We start from the raw sequence: 16,955 nt of genomic DNA, 5'->3' as shown, positions 1-16,955 counted from the left end.
AGCATGGGAAAAAGGTCAGTTTTTTTTTTTTTAAATTGTAGTCCCTCCCATCCCGTTTCTCTTGCACCTGGATTCCCATAGTTCATCTCCAATTATCCCAACGCTCTCAATTTCACCTTGATATTTGATTTGTTTCTAGCAAGGAACGTGTCTAGGTGAAACATTTCCTCCCTGTGATTTGAGCATAAAATTAGTAGTCTCAGTAGTTCTGGTAACTCCAGACAATTTGTGTGCATTGAGAAAGATATTGCCATCCAGCTCTTGCACAATATCTCTGTGGGCCACCATCAAGCTCAAGCCATAAAAGGTCCTGTTGTATCTTGGCAGCTCAGTTTCGCCCGAAAATTCCCAGCCAGGCCATGTGTGAAGTCAGTGACATCCTGTCAAGGACTGAATGCTGCAAAAGGTTGTAGAGTTCCCTTCTTGATTGTCTGAGGAAAGGTTTGCTCCTGCCCGCATCCACAGTGCCACCTTGCATAAAATATTATATGTGAAATTAATCAAGTTTCTCATTAAAAGTGTCTATCAAGGAGAAGAAAAAACACAGAACAGTAACAAAAAAACCTCTTTGGAAATCTCATATCTCTTGAGTGATGATGAAATTCTGTAGTCCTGCCGCCCTTTGTGTCTGGTGCTCGAGACAGCACACTGAACACCACGTCAGCTGACTGGAAGTGCCTAGACTCTAGAGCAGACTAGGGGGCGAGGACTCCGAGTCAGGTGCTGAGCCGGGCATCCAACTGTGCGATGATGGGCAGTGTGCGCGGAGTGCTCTCAGCTACTGTTGAGTATCCTGGTAAGCTTTCAATACTGCTCCGTGCACTGCTTTCAGCAGAGATGTAAAACATACGTAGCCCTAGTACTGAGGTCAGTTCAGTACAGGGAGTGCAGAATTATTAGGCAAGTTGTATTTTTGAGGATTAATTTTATTATTGAACAACAACCATGTTCTCAATGAACCCCAAAAACTCATTAATATCAAAGCTGAATATTTTTGGAAGTAGTTTTTAGTTTGTTTTTAGTTTTAGCTATGTTAGGGGGATATCTGTGTGTGCAGGTGACTATTACTGTGCATAATTATTAGGCAACTTAACAAAAAAAAAATATATACCCATTTCAATTATTTATTATTACCAGTGAAACCAATATAACATCTCAACATTCACAAATATACATTTCTGACATTCAAAAACAAAACAAAAAGAAATCAGTGACCAATATAGCCACCTTTCTTTGCAAGGACACTCAAAAGCCTGCCATCCATGGATTCTGTCAGTGTTTTGATCTGTTCACCATCAACATTGCGTGCAGCAGCAACCACAGCCTCCCAGACACTGTTCAGAGAGGTGTACTGTTTTCCCTCCTTGTAAATCTCACATTTGATGATGGACCACAGGTTCTCAATGGGGTTCAGATCAGGTGAACAAGGAGGCCATGTCATTAGATTTCTTTCTTTTATACCCTTTCTTGCCAGCCACGCTGTGGAGTACTTGGACGCGTGTGATGGAGCATTGTCCTGCATGAAAATCATGTTTTTCTTGAAGGATGCAGACTTCTTCCTGTACCACTGCTTGAAGAAGGTGTCTTCCAGGAACTGGCAGTAGGACTGGGAGTTGAGCTTGACTCCATCCTCAACCCGAAAAGGCCCCACAAGCTCATCTTTGATACCAGCCCAAACCAGTACTCCACCTCCACCTTGCTGGCGTCTGAGTCGGACTGGAGGTCTCTGCCCTTTACCAATCCAGCCACGGGCCCATCCATCTGGCCCATCAAGACTCACTCTCATTTCATCAGTCCATAAAACCTTTGAAAAATCAGTCTTGAGATATTTATTGGCCCAGTCTTGACGTTTCAGCTTGTGTGTCTTGTTCAGTGGTGGTCGTCTTTCAGCCTTTCTTACCTTGGCCATGTCTCTGAGTATTGCACACCTTGTGCTTTTGGGCACTCCAGTGATGTTGCAGCTCTGAAATATGGCCAAACTGGTGGCAAGTGGCATCGTGGCAGCTGCACGCTTGACTTTTCTCAGTTCATGGGCAGTTATTTTGCGCCTTGGTTTTTCCACACGCTTCTTGCGACCCTGTTGACTATTTTGAATGAAACGCTTGATTGTTCGATGATCACGCTTCAGAAGCTTTGCAATTTTAAGAGTGCTGCATCCCTCTGCAAGATATCTCACTATTTTTGACTTTTCGGAGCCTGTCAAGTCCTTCTTTTGACCCATTTTGCCAAAGGAAAGGAAGTTGCCTAATAATTATGCACACCTGATATAGGGTGTTGATGTCATTAGACCACACCCCTTCTCATTACAGAGATGCACATCACCTAATATGCTTAATTGGTAGTAGGCTTTCGAGCCTATACAGCTTGGAGTAAGACAACATGCATAAAGAGGATGATGTGGTCAAAATACTCATTTGCCTAATAATTCTGCACTCCCTGTATGTACTTTATCCCAGTGCTGAATCTCAGCTCAGCCTGAGAGTTTCTGGGCAAAGGTCCTTTCCCCCGCCCGCAATTCAAAATAGGAAAGACCTATAAATCCTAAAGACCACCGTCTCTGTCAGTTCTTCCATCAGGCTCAGACAGACTGCATCAGAGCTCTACAGTTTCGATGTCCACATAGCCTACGGACGAAAAAGAAGAGCCACAATATCGAAGATAGACAACGGAGAACAGCACAAGGGATCAATACTCATTGAAACAGTGTACAGATGGAGCACACACATGTGACTTCCACAAAGTGGACATCACTATCAATTCAAAGTGCTACCATTTGGGGTAACAACATCTTCATGGGTATTCTCAAAATGTTTTGCTATAATAGCTGCAAAACTAAGAAGGGAAAACATATATGTATTTCCTTCTCTGGACGATTGGCGGATCAAGAGTTCCAGCAAATGTATACAGGACATTCAAGCCACAATCAACTTTTTACACAAGGTGGGATTTACAATCCGTGCCACCAAATCCCATCTACAACCTCTCCAGATGCAACCTTCTCTTTAAGCCATGCTCAGTTCAATTACAGCAAAAGCATACCTAAGTCCACAGAGGTTCTCGATTTCCAGAACCAACTAGCTTGTTTTCTGCCACACCCTTGTCTAACAGTCAAAAGAGTGATGCAGCTTCTACGAATGAAGGCTTCATGCATAGCAATAGTTCCACATGTAAGACAACACATGAGACCCCTACAGCAGTGCTCATCATCACAGTGGTCACAAGCGAGTGGGGGTTGCAAGATAGAGGATTAAGGGGGTCATTCTGACCCCGGCGGTCCAGGGTCGGCGGGAGCACCGCCGACAGACAGGCCGGCGGTGCCCCGCAGGGCATTCTGACCGCGGCGCTTCGGCCGCGGTCAGAAGAGGCAAACCGGCGGTCTCCCGCCGGTTTACCGCTGCCCTTTGAATCCCCCATGGCGGCGCAGCTTGCTGCGCCGCCATGGGGGATTCTGACACCCCCTACCGCCATCCTGTTCCTGGCGGTTCACCCGCCAGGAACAGGATGGCGGTAGGGGGTGCCGCGGGGCCCCTGGGGGCCCCTGCCGTGCCCATGCCAATGGCATGGGCACGGCAGGGGCCCCCGTAAGAGGGCCCCGCAAAGTATTTCAGTGTCTGCTAAGCAGACACTGAAATACGCGACGGGTGCAAACTGCACCCGTCGCACCCCTGCAACTACGCCGGCTCAATTCTGAGCCGGCGTCCTCGTTGCAGGGGCATTTCCTCTGGCCCGGCGGGCGCTCTTTTGGAGAGCGCACGCCGGCCCAGAGGAAATGTCTAAATGGCCGCCGCGGTCTTTTGACCGCGGTGCGGTCATTTAGCGGCGGTAGCTTGGCGGGCGGCTCCCGCCGCCCGCCAACATTAGAATCAGGCCCTAAGTGTTGGTTTCACCCAAGGTCTATCAGGCACTACAATGATGGAACTTGCAGAACACACACAGAGAAGAGCCTTCAGGGACCACATCCCACAGGAAGCAATCACAACAGATGAGCCACTTGTGGGGTACACCTATGGAGGACATTGTGGTGCAGCAACATTGGTCTCCACAACAACAGACATTGCACATCAATATGTTAGAGCTGCTATCGATTCATATGGCTCTCAAAGTGTTCCTACCCAACATATCAGAGAAATATGTCCTTCTACGAACAGACAATATGACAGCAATGCACTACATCCCAAAACAAGGAGGGACCCATTCACTACAACTATCACAGCTAGCACAAGTCATATGGAAATAGACCAACAAACACACAGTCCACCTTATAGCACAGTATGTACTGGGATGGACAACTCACTGGGAGGCCTACTAAACCGAACTCAACAAGTCCTTGATTGGGAAATCCACAATCAAACCCTACAAACGTACTTCCAACGGTGAGAGACACCAACAGTAGATCTCTTCGCCACTGTAGAAAATGCAAAATGCCAAAACTTTGCATCCAGACGCCCACCCCCACAATGCTAGGGCAATGCACTATGAATGAACTGGTCAGGGATATTTGCGTCTCCTTTTTCCGCCTCATCCACTCTCCCTAGTACTTCACGAGAAGCTACCTAACACTCCAGATATTCTCACAGTGGGGACAGAGTGAGGCATCCCAGTCTTTACCTCCAGAATGCATGAACATTCTAAGGAAAGCCAAAAGACCAACCACAAAGGCATGTTATGCAGCAAAATGAAAAAATTGTGTCCACTTTTGCGCTGCAAACAACATAAACCCATCCTCGCTATCTGAACAACAATTTGTATGTTACTTGTTACAGCTGCAAAAAGCACATTTAGCATACACATCTACGCACACCTGCATTTGGCAGCAATCATAGCCTACATACAAAACAAAAAAGACCAATCTCTTTTTAGTATACCTGTCATAAAGGCATTCATGGAGGGACTCAAGAGTTATTCCTCTACGTACACCTCCTGTACAACGTGGAACTTCAACACTGTGTTAACAAGACTAATGTCCACACAGTCTGAACCAATGCACAAAATGCAAAATACAGTTCTTAACATGGAAAGTGGCATTCCTTGTGGCCATTACATTGCTATGAATAGTCAGTGAAATACATGCACTCACTATTGAGGAACCTTACTTTCAAGTATTCCAAGACAAAGTTTGCCTACCCACTAACCCAAAGTTTCTGCCAAAGACATATCATTTTTCCATTTAAATCAAACATTGGATTTACCTGTTTTCTTTCCAAAACCAGAAACATTTGCAGAAAGAACATTTCATACACTAGATGTAAAGCGTGCCCTTAGTACTGTGTGGAAAGAACAAAAACCTTCAGAAAAACACCACTATTTATAGCTTTTGCTAATCCACGAAAAAGCAATTTAATCTCAAAAGCTGAAATTGCTAGATGAATAGTAAAATGTATACAGATTTGTTGCATCAAGGCAAAACGAACGCTGCATACAATGCCAAGAACTCATTCAACATGAAAAAAGGCAGCATCAGTGGCATTTTTAGGAAACATTCTGCTAACAGACATTTGTAAAGTAGCAACATAGACAAACTCACACACTTACGAAAGACTTGTGTAGACGTGTAAGCCAGACAGCAGCCTCCAGTGGGACAAGCAGTTCTACACGTATTATTTCAAGCAAATGCACCATTGGATTCCTAAAGCCACCGCAAGAGGAATGCTGCTTTAAAGTCTGCATAGCATGTGTATCTGCAGCCAACACATGCTACCAGTGGATTATGATACCATTTAAGCATCTGTTTGTAGCATGTAGTGCTGCAGATTCACGTGTAGCCTCCCACCTCACCGGCAGGTATTAGGCGGTGACACAAATATACAAAACTTTCAGGATGTTCAACACTAAATGCTTACTAAGCAGACTATATCCTCACTTACCGTAAGGCAAGGAAAAACATTACAATCTCACAAGGGAGCCACTGAACATGCGCAATACCTCGAGGATGAGGAGATAGGATGCACAACATCAAACATAAAACTTCTTCGAGAAAAACAACTTGCAGAGCCCTGACCCAATACTAAATTGCAGGAGTGTCCATAGCATGTGAATCTGAAGCACTACATGCTACAAATAGATGCCTATAGGTTAAGTTACATACTCCTTACACTTAACTGTCCTCTGATACCACCTAGTTTGTCTGAGAACTGATAGAGGATAATCCATGTCCATAAAGGGGTTTCCTTCATTACTTTGCCTTTTCAGCCCTCAAGTTTCAGAGCTGCCTCCCTAAACTTCCTCACTCTGCCTATTGGCAAGGGCAGAAACTCTACCCTCATATGAGGAAATGCAGATAAGATATAATTCTATTAGTAATCATCCTAAACAGACTGAGAGTTCCATTAGGGGAGCATAAGCACACTAATTTACAATTATTAGATGAGACAACCAGTAATACCCTCTCATCGCTGCTTAATTTGTAAACACAAAGGTGCCGGGGTCCAAAGCCCTCCTCTTAAACATGCGGCTGCTGTAATTAAATGTGTGCACATGGAATACTGAGGCGGCGTAATCCTGAGGCCATCTCGGGCCTCTTCAATACATATAAAGCCACTCGCTGCCCCTTCATCTCACTCTTGCAGCGTTTTACTTTCTCCCTCTGTGGCGCTTTTTTGTTTTTCCCTTCATCCGTCTTTCCTATATGTCTCTTTTGCTCGCAGCAAATGCTTGAGGCAGAAAAATAAGTGCCGGTGCTCAGCACCAGAAACAACAAGCACAAATTAAGCACTGCCTCTCGTGCACTTGCCTGCACAATTTAAGAAGTGATATTCAGAGGGTATTCCATCCTCATTGTGTAGCATCCTAGGCAAAGCATCAACCTCTTTATAGTACGTTTGTTAGGATCCAAGGAGTATTTTCTAAGGTGTCCAAATGACATGAATTGCAAATCATTTTAAACAGAAAAACCTTGCCCAGCAGCAACAAGGAACATTTCCTCTCAGTGCTCAACTTCTTCCTTAAATTTGTCAAGATGGCAGAAAGATTATTTTTCCATAAATTAGTTTCTCTAAGTAATGAATTCCTTACCCAACTACCAGAGCCTCTTTTTGTCCACAATAATATTGTGATGTGTGAAATGGCTGATTCAGCAATTCCATACCAGATGTAGTGTGGATTTGTCAAGTCTATAGCAAACCAAAATTGTGGCCAAATTATAAGAAACATGTGCAACATCCTAAGCCATTCATCCACAGAATACAGAAGAATATCATCCACATAATTAGTCTTTAATCTTAGTAGTTCGTTGGCCATTAATGATGTAGAAATACCATCAAACACAGTCCATATTTACATCAAACCAAGTTCAAACCATATCTTAAAGCATTACCAGGATTCCAAAAGGGGGATGACCAGTCACATAAGGAAAATAATCTTCATTCCTGTGGTTCTCCCATACTATAGCTTCTCTGAAGTAGGGTGGAAATAGTGTGAAATGGGCTTACTGTTTGGCAGTAGCTGTTGATAAAGTGGATGGTCCCTAGCTCTGTTAACAGTGATCATGCAGGTTGTATTAGGGGCCAGACTGGTCAATGGCATCTTAGTATGAGACATGTACACTGGGAGGTGCCTCGCTGCGTGCTGTGATGCACCTTTCCCTTGCCCAACACCCACCAGCAGTGCAGCAGCAATCTGGGAAGGACCCACGTCTGAAGAGAAACACTCATACATCATGCTTTCCTTTTGAAGCTGCCATATACATCACTTTACATGCGGGGTCTTATGTTTTCCACCTTTGTCGTTTGACGTTTTTACACTTTTTCTTCATTATGGTTAATTCATCATTAAACCAGCCGGCTGAAGGCTTCAACCTAGATGTAGACCTTTTGGCTGCAGGAATTAATTTATCCAAATCCCCCACAATCCAGCTGGCCACTTCTTCATTGGGGTTTTCTACTTTGTTGCCCAGAGTAGACAAAAACAGTCAGGCACAATTTTAGCCCCTCGTCTGGGCCATGAGAGAGGTGGCACCAGACCCTTTTCACACCTAGTAAAGGGCCACTGGCATTGAAATAGTTAGATGATCTGACCATGCCAGAGGAATGGGATCCATGATATCCAGGTTGCCCAGTTTCAGTTCTAAAATATGGCTCGCTCCATGAGTTGGACAAAACCTGTGTGAGTTGTAAACTTTCCAATTCTCCAATTAAAGTTTCCTCAGTGGCGCAGTTAGGGTTATCAAACTGTAAATTAAGATCCCCCTAATTTGTAAAATGGGAGTATTTTACAATTAATGGAATAATAATGTCTGCCAATCTATTTTTAAAACTAGAAATTGGCCCAGCGGACAATAAAATCAATACTCCTGAAAAAGAGAAATCTTTAAGTAGTTCAAGCTAAAAAATAATGCTTTGCATCCCCAAATCTTTCAATCTGAGGCAAAGCAGTTTATCCCTGCTCTAAAAATAATAGCAAGCCCACCGCCTCCTTGATCGGCATGATCTTACCTAACTGTAGCATAGGCCTGTGGGACAGCCTGGATAATATCAGAGAAAGAGTCCTCCCTTAGCCAGGTCACAGTTAAGAATAAACTGTCTGGCTTGTAATTCATAACAAAATAAAGATATCTAGTTTGTGTTTTACCATTATCCTACAATTCATATTAAGTAATCTAATCCAAGTTGAAGCCTTGCAGCTCCCCTCCCCACTGTAAGGCAGTATTTTCAACTTGCAAATAAACTTTTTCTAAAACTAAAGGTGAGAAGCCAAACAATAATTTAAACCAGAAAAGCAGCCTCTTCCAAGAAGGCAAGTTTATCTGTAGAGTCAGCACCTCCTATCGGCAGTTGCCAAGTACAAGAAAATTAATATAATACTGCAACAGGCCAGATAACCAGCGCTCCTCACAGAAGCAGAATAGCCCGCGATGTGGAAGGCGCATGGCCCAGAGCGTGATGCAAGAGCAAAATTAGAAGGGTCAAAATAATTCAAACTGGAGCCCAGAAATGTACCTCCCCACTGGGCTGACATCAAGAAAGTATATACAAGATTCAAATTCCACTAAGGGACACTAAACGAAATGGAAGGAAGCAAGTAAAGCAGCAAACCTTATTGAAAACATGCCACTAGTGCCAATCTTTGCAATGAGGGACTATCTGAGAGAAACATGAAAGCTGACCTGGCACCCCTTAACTGTAGCCACTGTATTTCCCTGTTGTGCAAGACGCAGTGTGAAGTGCAAGGCATAATTGAAAGCTTTCTGACTCACACAAGTGCATAACTTAGTTCCAATGACCTGTATAAATAGATTTTTGTAGCTGGATTTATGACAGCCAAGCGGACGTCTATAACTTCATCAGAAAGGCAAAAGGCCACTCAGTACCTAGCACCACTCAATTCCAACATGTACAACCATAGTGTTTGGGATCCATGGTTGAGAACCTCTGTCTTAATGCTGAAATAGCAAGTTCACATTGTGTGGGAAAGGGAAAAGTTGGCTGAATTCTGTGTGCCAACAGATCAGCGTACCAGTTACTCCTTGCTAAATCCGGAGTGGTCAGGATCAGCTGATTCAGATTCTCCTGCAAGACCTTCAAAAGAAGTGAAATCAGTGGAAACACATACAACAGAACCTGAAGACATTCCAAAAGGAAAAATACAGGAGGGAGTGTATGGCATACAACTGAGGATGCTTCCAGTTCTTAATTATGGTCCCTGAGATGGGAGGTATGCCTTTAGAGCAAGGTAGGTTGACAGCAACTCTATCACATTTTTATGCAGGTGCTGCTCCAACATGGACCAAAGGCCCTCAGCCTCCAAGTCAACCAGATGGGCACCCCAGTCCAGCTAGTGGCATTCTTGGCCATGGTAGTCTTTACTTGTAACAGGCTGAATGGATCATCCATCCAAGATTGGAGAGGTTCATCCACCAGTATAGGTCCTGGTGGACTGACTGAAAGATCTGCACCTGAGCAAAGAAGCTTCAATGGTGTTAAAGCTTCTTCCACTGCGTGCACCACTGACAAGTACTCGTCAACCCTCTGGAATGCAACCAACAGGGTGCACTTAATCATGAGGGCAAGCAGATGTAATATCTGTAGGACAAGAAAGCTGTGTTTCCATTTTCCATATTATTCTGAGGGTAAAATAGGGCTTTCGTGTGGGTTTTGTCCAAAACCGAACCTATGAAAGACGGTCGCTGCATTTTAGTGAGGTCAGACTTTTGAGCATTGATAGAAAAAGCCCCAGTTGTTGAGAACAGTCAAGTGCCTACAATGTTCCTCAACCAGTGGACTCTGCCTTCAGCAGCCATTAAGCACTTTTAATAAAATACAATGGGAGGTCGTCACCACTAATGGTAAACCATAAACAGATAGTGCAAGGACCGCAAAGAGAACTTCAGGTAAGGTCTGTTACCAGGGAGAATTAAAAAAATGGAAGTAGGAGGCGTAGCGATCCAGGAACACTAGACAATTCCCCATGTTCAAGTTCAATAAGGTTCTGCACTGAGACAGAATCTTGAGCCTATCCTTGTTCAGAAGTCTGAGATCCAGGAATAGGTCACAGGCCTTTTTGAGGACCAAGAAGTAAAGAAAGTAGAATCACGTGGCCCTTTCTCCTACAAGTAGCAAGTCCACAGTACCTTTGTTCAGCAGGGCAAAAACTTGTCTCCATAATTGAGTTGTTTGCTGAAAAGCATTCCCTAGCAGAAGGAGAATAGTGCAGAGAGACAGGAAAGGTAGGGCATAACCCTTGCATATCAAATGAAAGTAAGGGCTCTGGAGAAGCAATCTGTAAGATTTCAGAAAAAATGTTAGACTGACTCTTCAGAGGGTAAGGTCAGTTCCAGAGCTTCTTTAGCTTTATGCACCACTGTGGAAAAGGTAGTCACGTCTCTGCTGGGTGGCCAGAGTGGTAAGGAATGGCCTTTCGTGGTGAGGCATCCAGGCAACTGGCATTTTTTCAGTCAAGATGTAGGCTAGCATAGGGATATAAGGAAACTAGTTGATTATCAGCCTCTAAGTCAATATCCTGTGTACCGCCCTAATCCCTTTCAGGCATGTTTATGACAAAGGACTCTGATTCAAACAACTCACCCATCCTGACAGAACGCCTGGCCGAGGAGGGAGCTGTTCATCAAAGCAAGACTTGACCACCTGTTTTGCCACCTGGATGATTTATAGCAACTTAGAGGACAGTGCTGATAACAACTCCTAGTGCTCTGCAGTGAGCTGGTCTGGGGGCCATCGTAGATGGCATCAGACTGGCAAGAGACAGTGCCATAGGTTTACTTTCTAGGTACCAAGGATGAAGCCTTGTGTGTTAGGGGCGGATCGGTTAGTTGCATATGATGAGAAAACCTGTTATGAACAATGTAAGAAACAGTAACCCGTATGTCGTGTGGGATGCCCTTTCTTGATCCTAGTCTTTGAGTTCCAAAGTACCCCTAAAAAGCATATATAATGCCTTCAAATGTTGGGAATACCTGCTTTAACTATCTGCTGGACAGATGAAACGCTACACCAGTCTCTTTTCCTTGCTTAATGACAGTGATTGGAACCTTTTCGTTGCGACTGCTGTGTTCAGTATTATTAGGCATTAAGCAGGTAGCGTTAAGTAAATAACACATTTGGTGCTCATGAAAACCCCCTCACCCACTGAACGCCTGGGAAAGAGGAGGCGAATGAGCTGCCGTGATGTGCACAAGGCGCCAGAGATGCGCTGACACAGAGGGCCAGCGTGTGCCCCTTCAGGTACACCCGAGACCGATGCAAGATGTTTTCTTTTCCTCTCCAGGCTGTTTGATGTGGGAGGCCAGAGATCAGAGCGCAAGAAATGGATCCACTGCTTTGAAGATGTCACTGCAATCATCTTCTGCGTCGCACTGAGCGGTTATGATCAGGTGCTGCATGAAGACGAAACCACGGTGAGTGCCTTCAGGCAACTCTGCTCATCCTGTACCACTTACTGCCCATGGTTTCTCCTCTCTAGATGCAGGGAGCCAGGCGACTCTAGTCTGCTTCCATTGACTCGAGGAAAATATGCTTTTTCTTTGCTCAGCTATATGATACTTTATCCTCTTTGAGACCCTGACTCACTTGAGGGTTGGTACACCAGCATTTTTCAACAGTGTTGGCTAAGATTTTGTAAGAGACTCGTAGATTAGTTTCTGGTACGTGTTTATTTCAAGACACCTTTTACTGTTAAGGTTACCTGTTATTGGATGGTGTGGTAATTGTCAAAGAAAGAGCAAAACACATTTTACTGTAAGGATGTCCAGTTTTAACCCTTTGCGGCCCTAGCCCCGACAGATATTTAGCATATCTACCTTCATGCAGAGATTGTAAAAGAGCATAATATGTGGTTAATTTGATACCTGGCTTGATTAATTCCTAGTGGACGGTGGCTAGCTTGAAAACCTCATGGAAGGTCCCGAGGACCAGAGATGAACATCCTGATTTGAGTGTTTATTAAGAAGGTTTTTTATCACTAGGTTATGAGTTATGTTCACACCTAGTATTTTTGTTACTTTAAATAGGCCGAAGCATCACATTGCAAAAGTCACTTTGGATATTCCTAGATTTTGAATAATGCCTGTCAGTAACATGCCATAAATTTTAATGATCTTGAATTCTTGTACACAAATTACCAGTCTCTGATCTACTAATGTGACCACAGTGTGATCCACATTGTGATTCCAAGAACCACCTGCTCACAAGATACCCTCTGTTCTGTGGCGTAATGAAACTTGAGACCCCCCCCCCCGCCAAGTACATGGAGGGGGCAGCCTCTGAACTCACTCATGACCTCTCAAGCCAGTGTACTGCTCTGAGGGGGCCCCCTGGAACTTGGGGGGCTCCTCCGCACCACAAGGGCGGCTGTGGCCTTTGTTACACCGCTGCCACTCTTGCCTCTCTGTACATAATTGGGGACCATGCTTGTCTTGTGGGAGCAACTAACTCTGATCGTTTTTGTATGCTGAAAGAATTGTGAAGGTTGTACTTGCTGTTATTGAATGACCTTTTCAGTAAGTGTTCTAGATTTGTGGTTTCCAATTTTGTGATCCCGAGTGTGTTTAAAGGGTGACTCATTTTATCCACCCTTTCAGGTTCCATTGGGGACAGCATTCATCAGTATGCCACTCATTCTCACCCACAGACAACGTGTGTCCTTGAATTCCGTCTTCGTAATTAACATTACCGATAGCACAATTGCATTGAAGGTCCTCTTTTACTAATGTAACACGTTTGGAGAAACACTTTCAGTTTTTGATTTTTGTTGGGGACTGTAGGAATTAGTGTTGCAGGATGTTACATTTCTAGTATTGTCATGTGCTGGAAGAAGTTAATATTTTTTTTTCCTTAATCCAGGTCACTCCTTGAATTTAGGCAGAGTAGGCAAGTGACCTAATTTTATACGGAGTATCTTGGCTTTTTAGTCAACAACAGGTTGGCCTTTAATCATTTTGGCAGTGCCGTGCGACATTGGAGTGGAATTCTGTGGTTGCAGATATTATGAGTTGAGTGGATATTACCAGACTTAGATCCTGAACAGCCAAAGTCTGTGCTTAGTCCATGACCAAATGTTTGTGATCAGAGTGACTGAATGACTGTGTTTCCAGTGCATCGGATTTCCAGCTCTTGCCATTCTTACACCAAATCATTCCTACCTGGGAGCTATATTAGTCGTCTGATTCAATTTGAAATATGCAACTAACACATTTGATAATGAGAAAAATCCCAAGGCTGGAACACTTTTATACAAGTGACACAGAGCCATTCGGTTACCCCAACTTGTGTGGTGTGTGTTTTGTTTATTGCAACGCCTAAAGTAGCTGAAAATGTAATGCACATAGTTTGCAAAATGATAGAGCCGATTTCTCAATTAATGTGCTGGTAAATGGCTTTAAAACATTTTATGGAAGACCAGTAGTTGTTTTGCAACAAAATATGGTTTCTAGAAGTGACAGCACCGCCACTCTGGGAAATTACCTGAAAATAGTTAAAGGGTCGATTGGACATATGATGAAAGACTTTGGTAATCAAATATGTCTTTATAGTTATCTAAATGTGTTCAAAATTTCGAATTGAAATTGTAATTGAGAAAATTTGTATGTGTAGTATTTTTTTTAATTGACACTTGTGGTCTTAGTGACATGTTGGATCTTTCTACTGCATTAGTTACTCAGCTCCACTGCATTTCATACTTAAGAGCTTGTGGTTCTATGTGCTACAAGGCAAAGTACTTTATTACCTTTTCCATTTGGTGCTGCAAAAAAAGTTTCAAGTTGAATTGGGAATTGCCAAAAAGAGCTTTTTATCCAAACCCTATCACCCTTGAACACCATGGTCAACCCAAGTGGCTGCTGGAAATACTGCAGCGGATGATTGTGCAGAGTGTTTACTTTTGGTCACCTAAAGCAACCACAGCAGCACTTCTTGTATTTAACCATTTAGAGCCTCCACCTATTTCTGAAATATTGAACAGTATGTCGTTTTAGAATATATTATGGTACACTGGAGTTGGAATCAAATTCTGGATAGAAATGGAACATTTAGGGACATTTTAAAACGTTCCTTTCTGTTAGTATGGCCTCCTTCATTGGCCATTATGTGTACTATTGAGGTGTTTTACCAAAGTTACCAAATAGTTTCTTAAAATTTGTATTGCGGCGTCTAAAGAAAAAACAGTGCAGCATCAATATTTACTAGTACATGTTTTGATTTCTCCTTAGTTCCATAGACTTTTTTTAATACAATTCGGAGAAATGTTACACTTTTTCAGGATATGTTGATGTATTCAATCTATATAAGGAATGGGTAATGCAGGCATATTTTTCAAATATTTCTAACGTTTCTTAGTAAATTTTGCCAGATCTGTGGACTGGCATGGACTGTATCTCTCTTATACTTTTTTGTGATGCAGATATTTAAACATCTTGTTAAAGCAGTTTTCATAAATTTCAGTCAAGGTATTGCAAATCACAGTTGTTTGTTTTAGTCCAAAATAAACCATCCAGCACACACTTGGACTTAACCCAAAGTTTCCACTTTCAATGTCTTACATGGTTTGTTAGTCTTTAGAATCTGCATTTTTAAATGTTTCTTTACTCCTTAAAATTTTAAAATCTTGTCTGTTATTGATTGCAGTGTGGTTCTGTTTCCTGCCCTCCTGTAAATTGACTGTAGGCATGGGGGTGCATGGAATTGAATGAAAATCATTTACGACACTTGAGAAAATACAATTTTTTTCATCTGAACACCTAACTCTATTTTTATCGTCCATTCTGCTTTCCTTTTGGTATTCAGTAATGAGAATTTTCAATATTAAACTTTTGTAGGACAGGAAGGGCTTGTTATTATTATTTATATAACTGTTTTACTGAAATAAGTATTTTATATATGTTTTAATGTCCAACAATGTTGTACTGTATTTTATTTCCTTGGATGGTGTGACAGATCATCTCATATTCAGATTCTCTTTTACATGTAATTTTCTCACATTGTCAAGTCTTAGCAGGTTACAGATACTTATTTGCAATAAACAATCTGTAGTCAATGCAATGAGTTATATAAGGGGGAATAAGGTCAAGCATTGGCATCCTGGTTGATATCAGATTCTAACGTTAAGAGGTAGTCCCTGAGGGAATGCCACATATCCTTAGCTGTGGAGGTTATGGAAGGGGAGGCATAGAGGTCACTGGTAGTGTCACAGAATGTCATATCTTTTAACCAGGCAGTGTTAGTTGGGGCCCTGTAGCTGCCATAGCAGAGAGCTATTTGCTGTTTAGCCAGCAGCAAGGCAATGGCTGTGAAGCAGCGCTGGCCTGGACTCAGGGGCTTACCATATCTCAACAGTGCCATCAGCGGGTGGGGGGGGTCAAGAGCATGGTCAGTCATGATGGAAAGTGAGGAAAAAACATCCCCCCCGAACTATTGAATAACAGTGCAGTTCCATGACAAATGAACAAAATCATCTTGTTTCTTTGTGCTCTTGGTATTGATGTGATCTTGTGGGATCTAGTCTGGCTAGCACCTTCTGTGTACTATATGCACAGTGTAGGTATTTGTAATTGAGCAATTTATGTCTATGGTTGTTAAAGACCAGTTTAGTTTGCGTGGAACAGCAGCTCCAGCATTCTCCTGGATTGGGTATCCCAAGTCATGGTCCCAGTCTGCTCTGGATTTCTCTGTGCCTGATGATCGCAGTGACAGGCAGGTGTGGTAAAGTCGGGAGATTATTCTGCCTCTATCTGGGGTGGATATTGCCAGAGACCGTGGAGAAAATCAGCAGGTTCCTCAGGGTAAGAGGGCAGGGTGTCAGTCAAAGTGCTGTGTGAGGTGGAATGCAAAACTATCCATAAATGCCGGATCATCTCAGAGAATGAGCACAAGACTAGCCTTCCTTCTGCCATTTACAAAGAGATCACCCACCATGTCCAATTGATGAGCAGTCAGTGTATGTTGTACCAGTCGTTCCTGGATAAGCGTGAGTCATGGGTTGTTGATGAGGGGTATGTAAGGGGAATACAGCAACTTACTACCCAGGTCACGTCAGAGTTTAGACCATGCCCAGCACGTTATAGAAAGGGTCTATATGTCAGTAGGGTCATGTGGGAGTCACTTGGAGAGCAGAGAGGATAGAAGTAGGTCGTGCACCTGAGCTCGCTCTGGCTTGAGTTATGGGAGCCTGGCATCTGGGTGCTAACCAATAATAAGCAACGTGTGATTGTGCCACTAATTAGTACAAACGTAAATTCGGAGCAGCAAAGCCACCTCGATCATACAGAAGTGTCAGGGTCTCCCATTGATTCCGTAAAAAGACCCAAATTATATTACATTGTGTATAAGGGGAGGGAGATTGTTGGACGGGTCATGTACGAACAATAAAATGTCGTCCACATGCATAGAAGCTAAGAGCGGGTTGTGACGTAATCAGAGACCTCTGCCATTGTCCACTCCTGCAATTATCTGACTAGAGGATCCAGGGCAATAACCGAGCAGAGGGGAGAGCAAACAGCCCTGGCGTATACG

The 16,955-nt window shown here is 43.2% G+C and overlaps 1 protein-coding gene across 2 annotated transcripts in view; it reads left to right on the top strand.

Moving 5' to 3' along the window:
* GNAO1 (G protein subunit alpha o1) overlaps window positions 1-16,955 on the top strand; it is a 552,951-nt gene that overhangs the window by 426,459 nt on the left and 109,537 nt on the right. For both annotated transcript variants that reach the window (XM_069215851.1, XM_069215852.1), the window contains exon 6: window positions 11,719-11,848. In XM_069215851.1, coding sequence (XP_069071952.1) covers window positions 11,719-11,848 — 130 coding nt within the window. The remainder of the gene's footprint in view (window positions 1-11,718; window positions 11,849-16,955) is intronic.

This window comes from Pleurodeles waltl, chromosome 12 (assembly GCF_031143425.1).
Source record: "Pleurodeles waltl isolate 20211129_DDA chromosome 12, aPleWal1.hap1.20221129, whole genome shotgun sequence".
In the NCBI taxonomy this organism is placed as follows: Eukaryota; Metazoa; Chordata; class Amphibia; order Caudata; family Salamandridae; genus Pleurodeles; species Pleurodeles waltl.
Note: the sequence above shows the minus strand (reverse complement) of the source record. Positions and strands in the feature narration are given on the sequence as shown.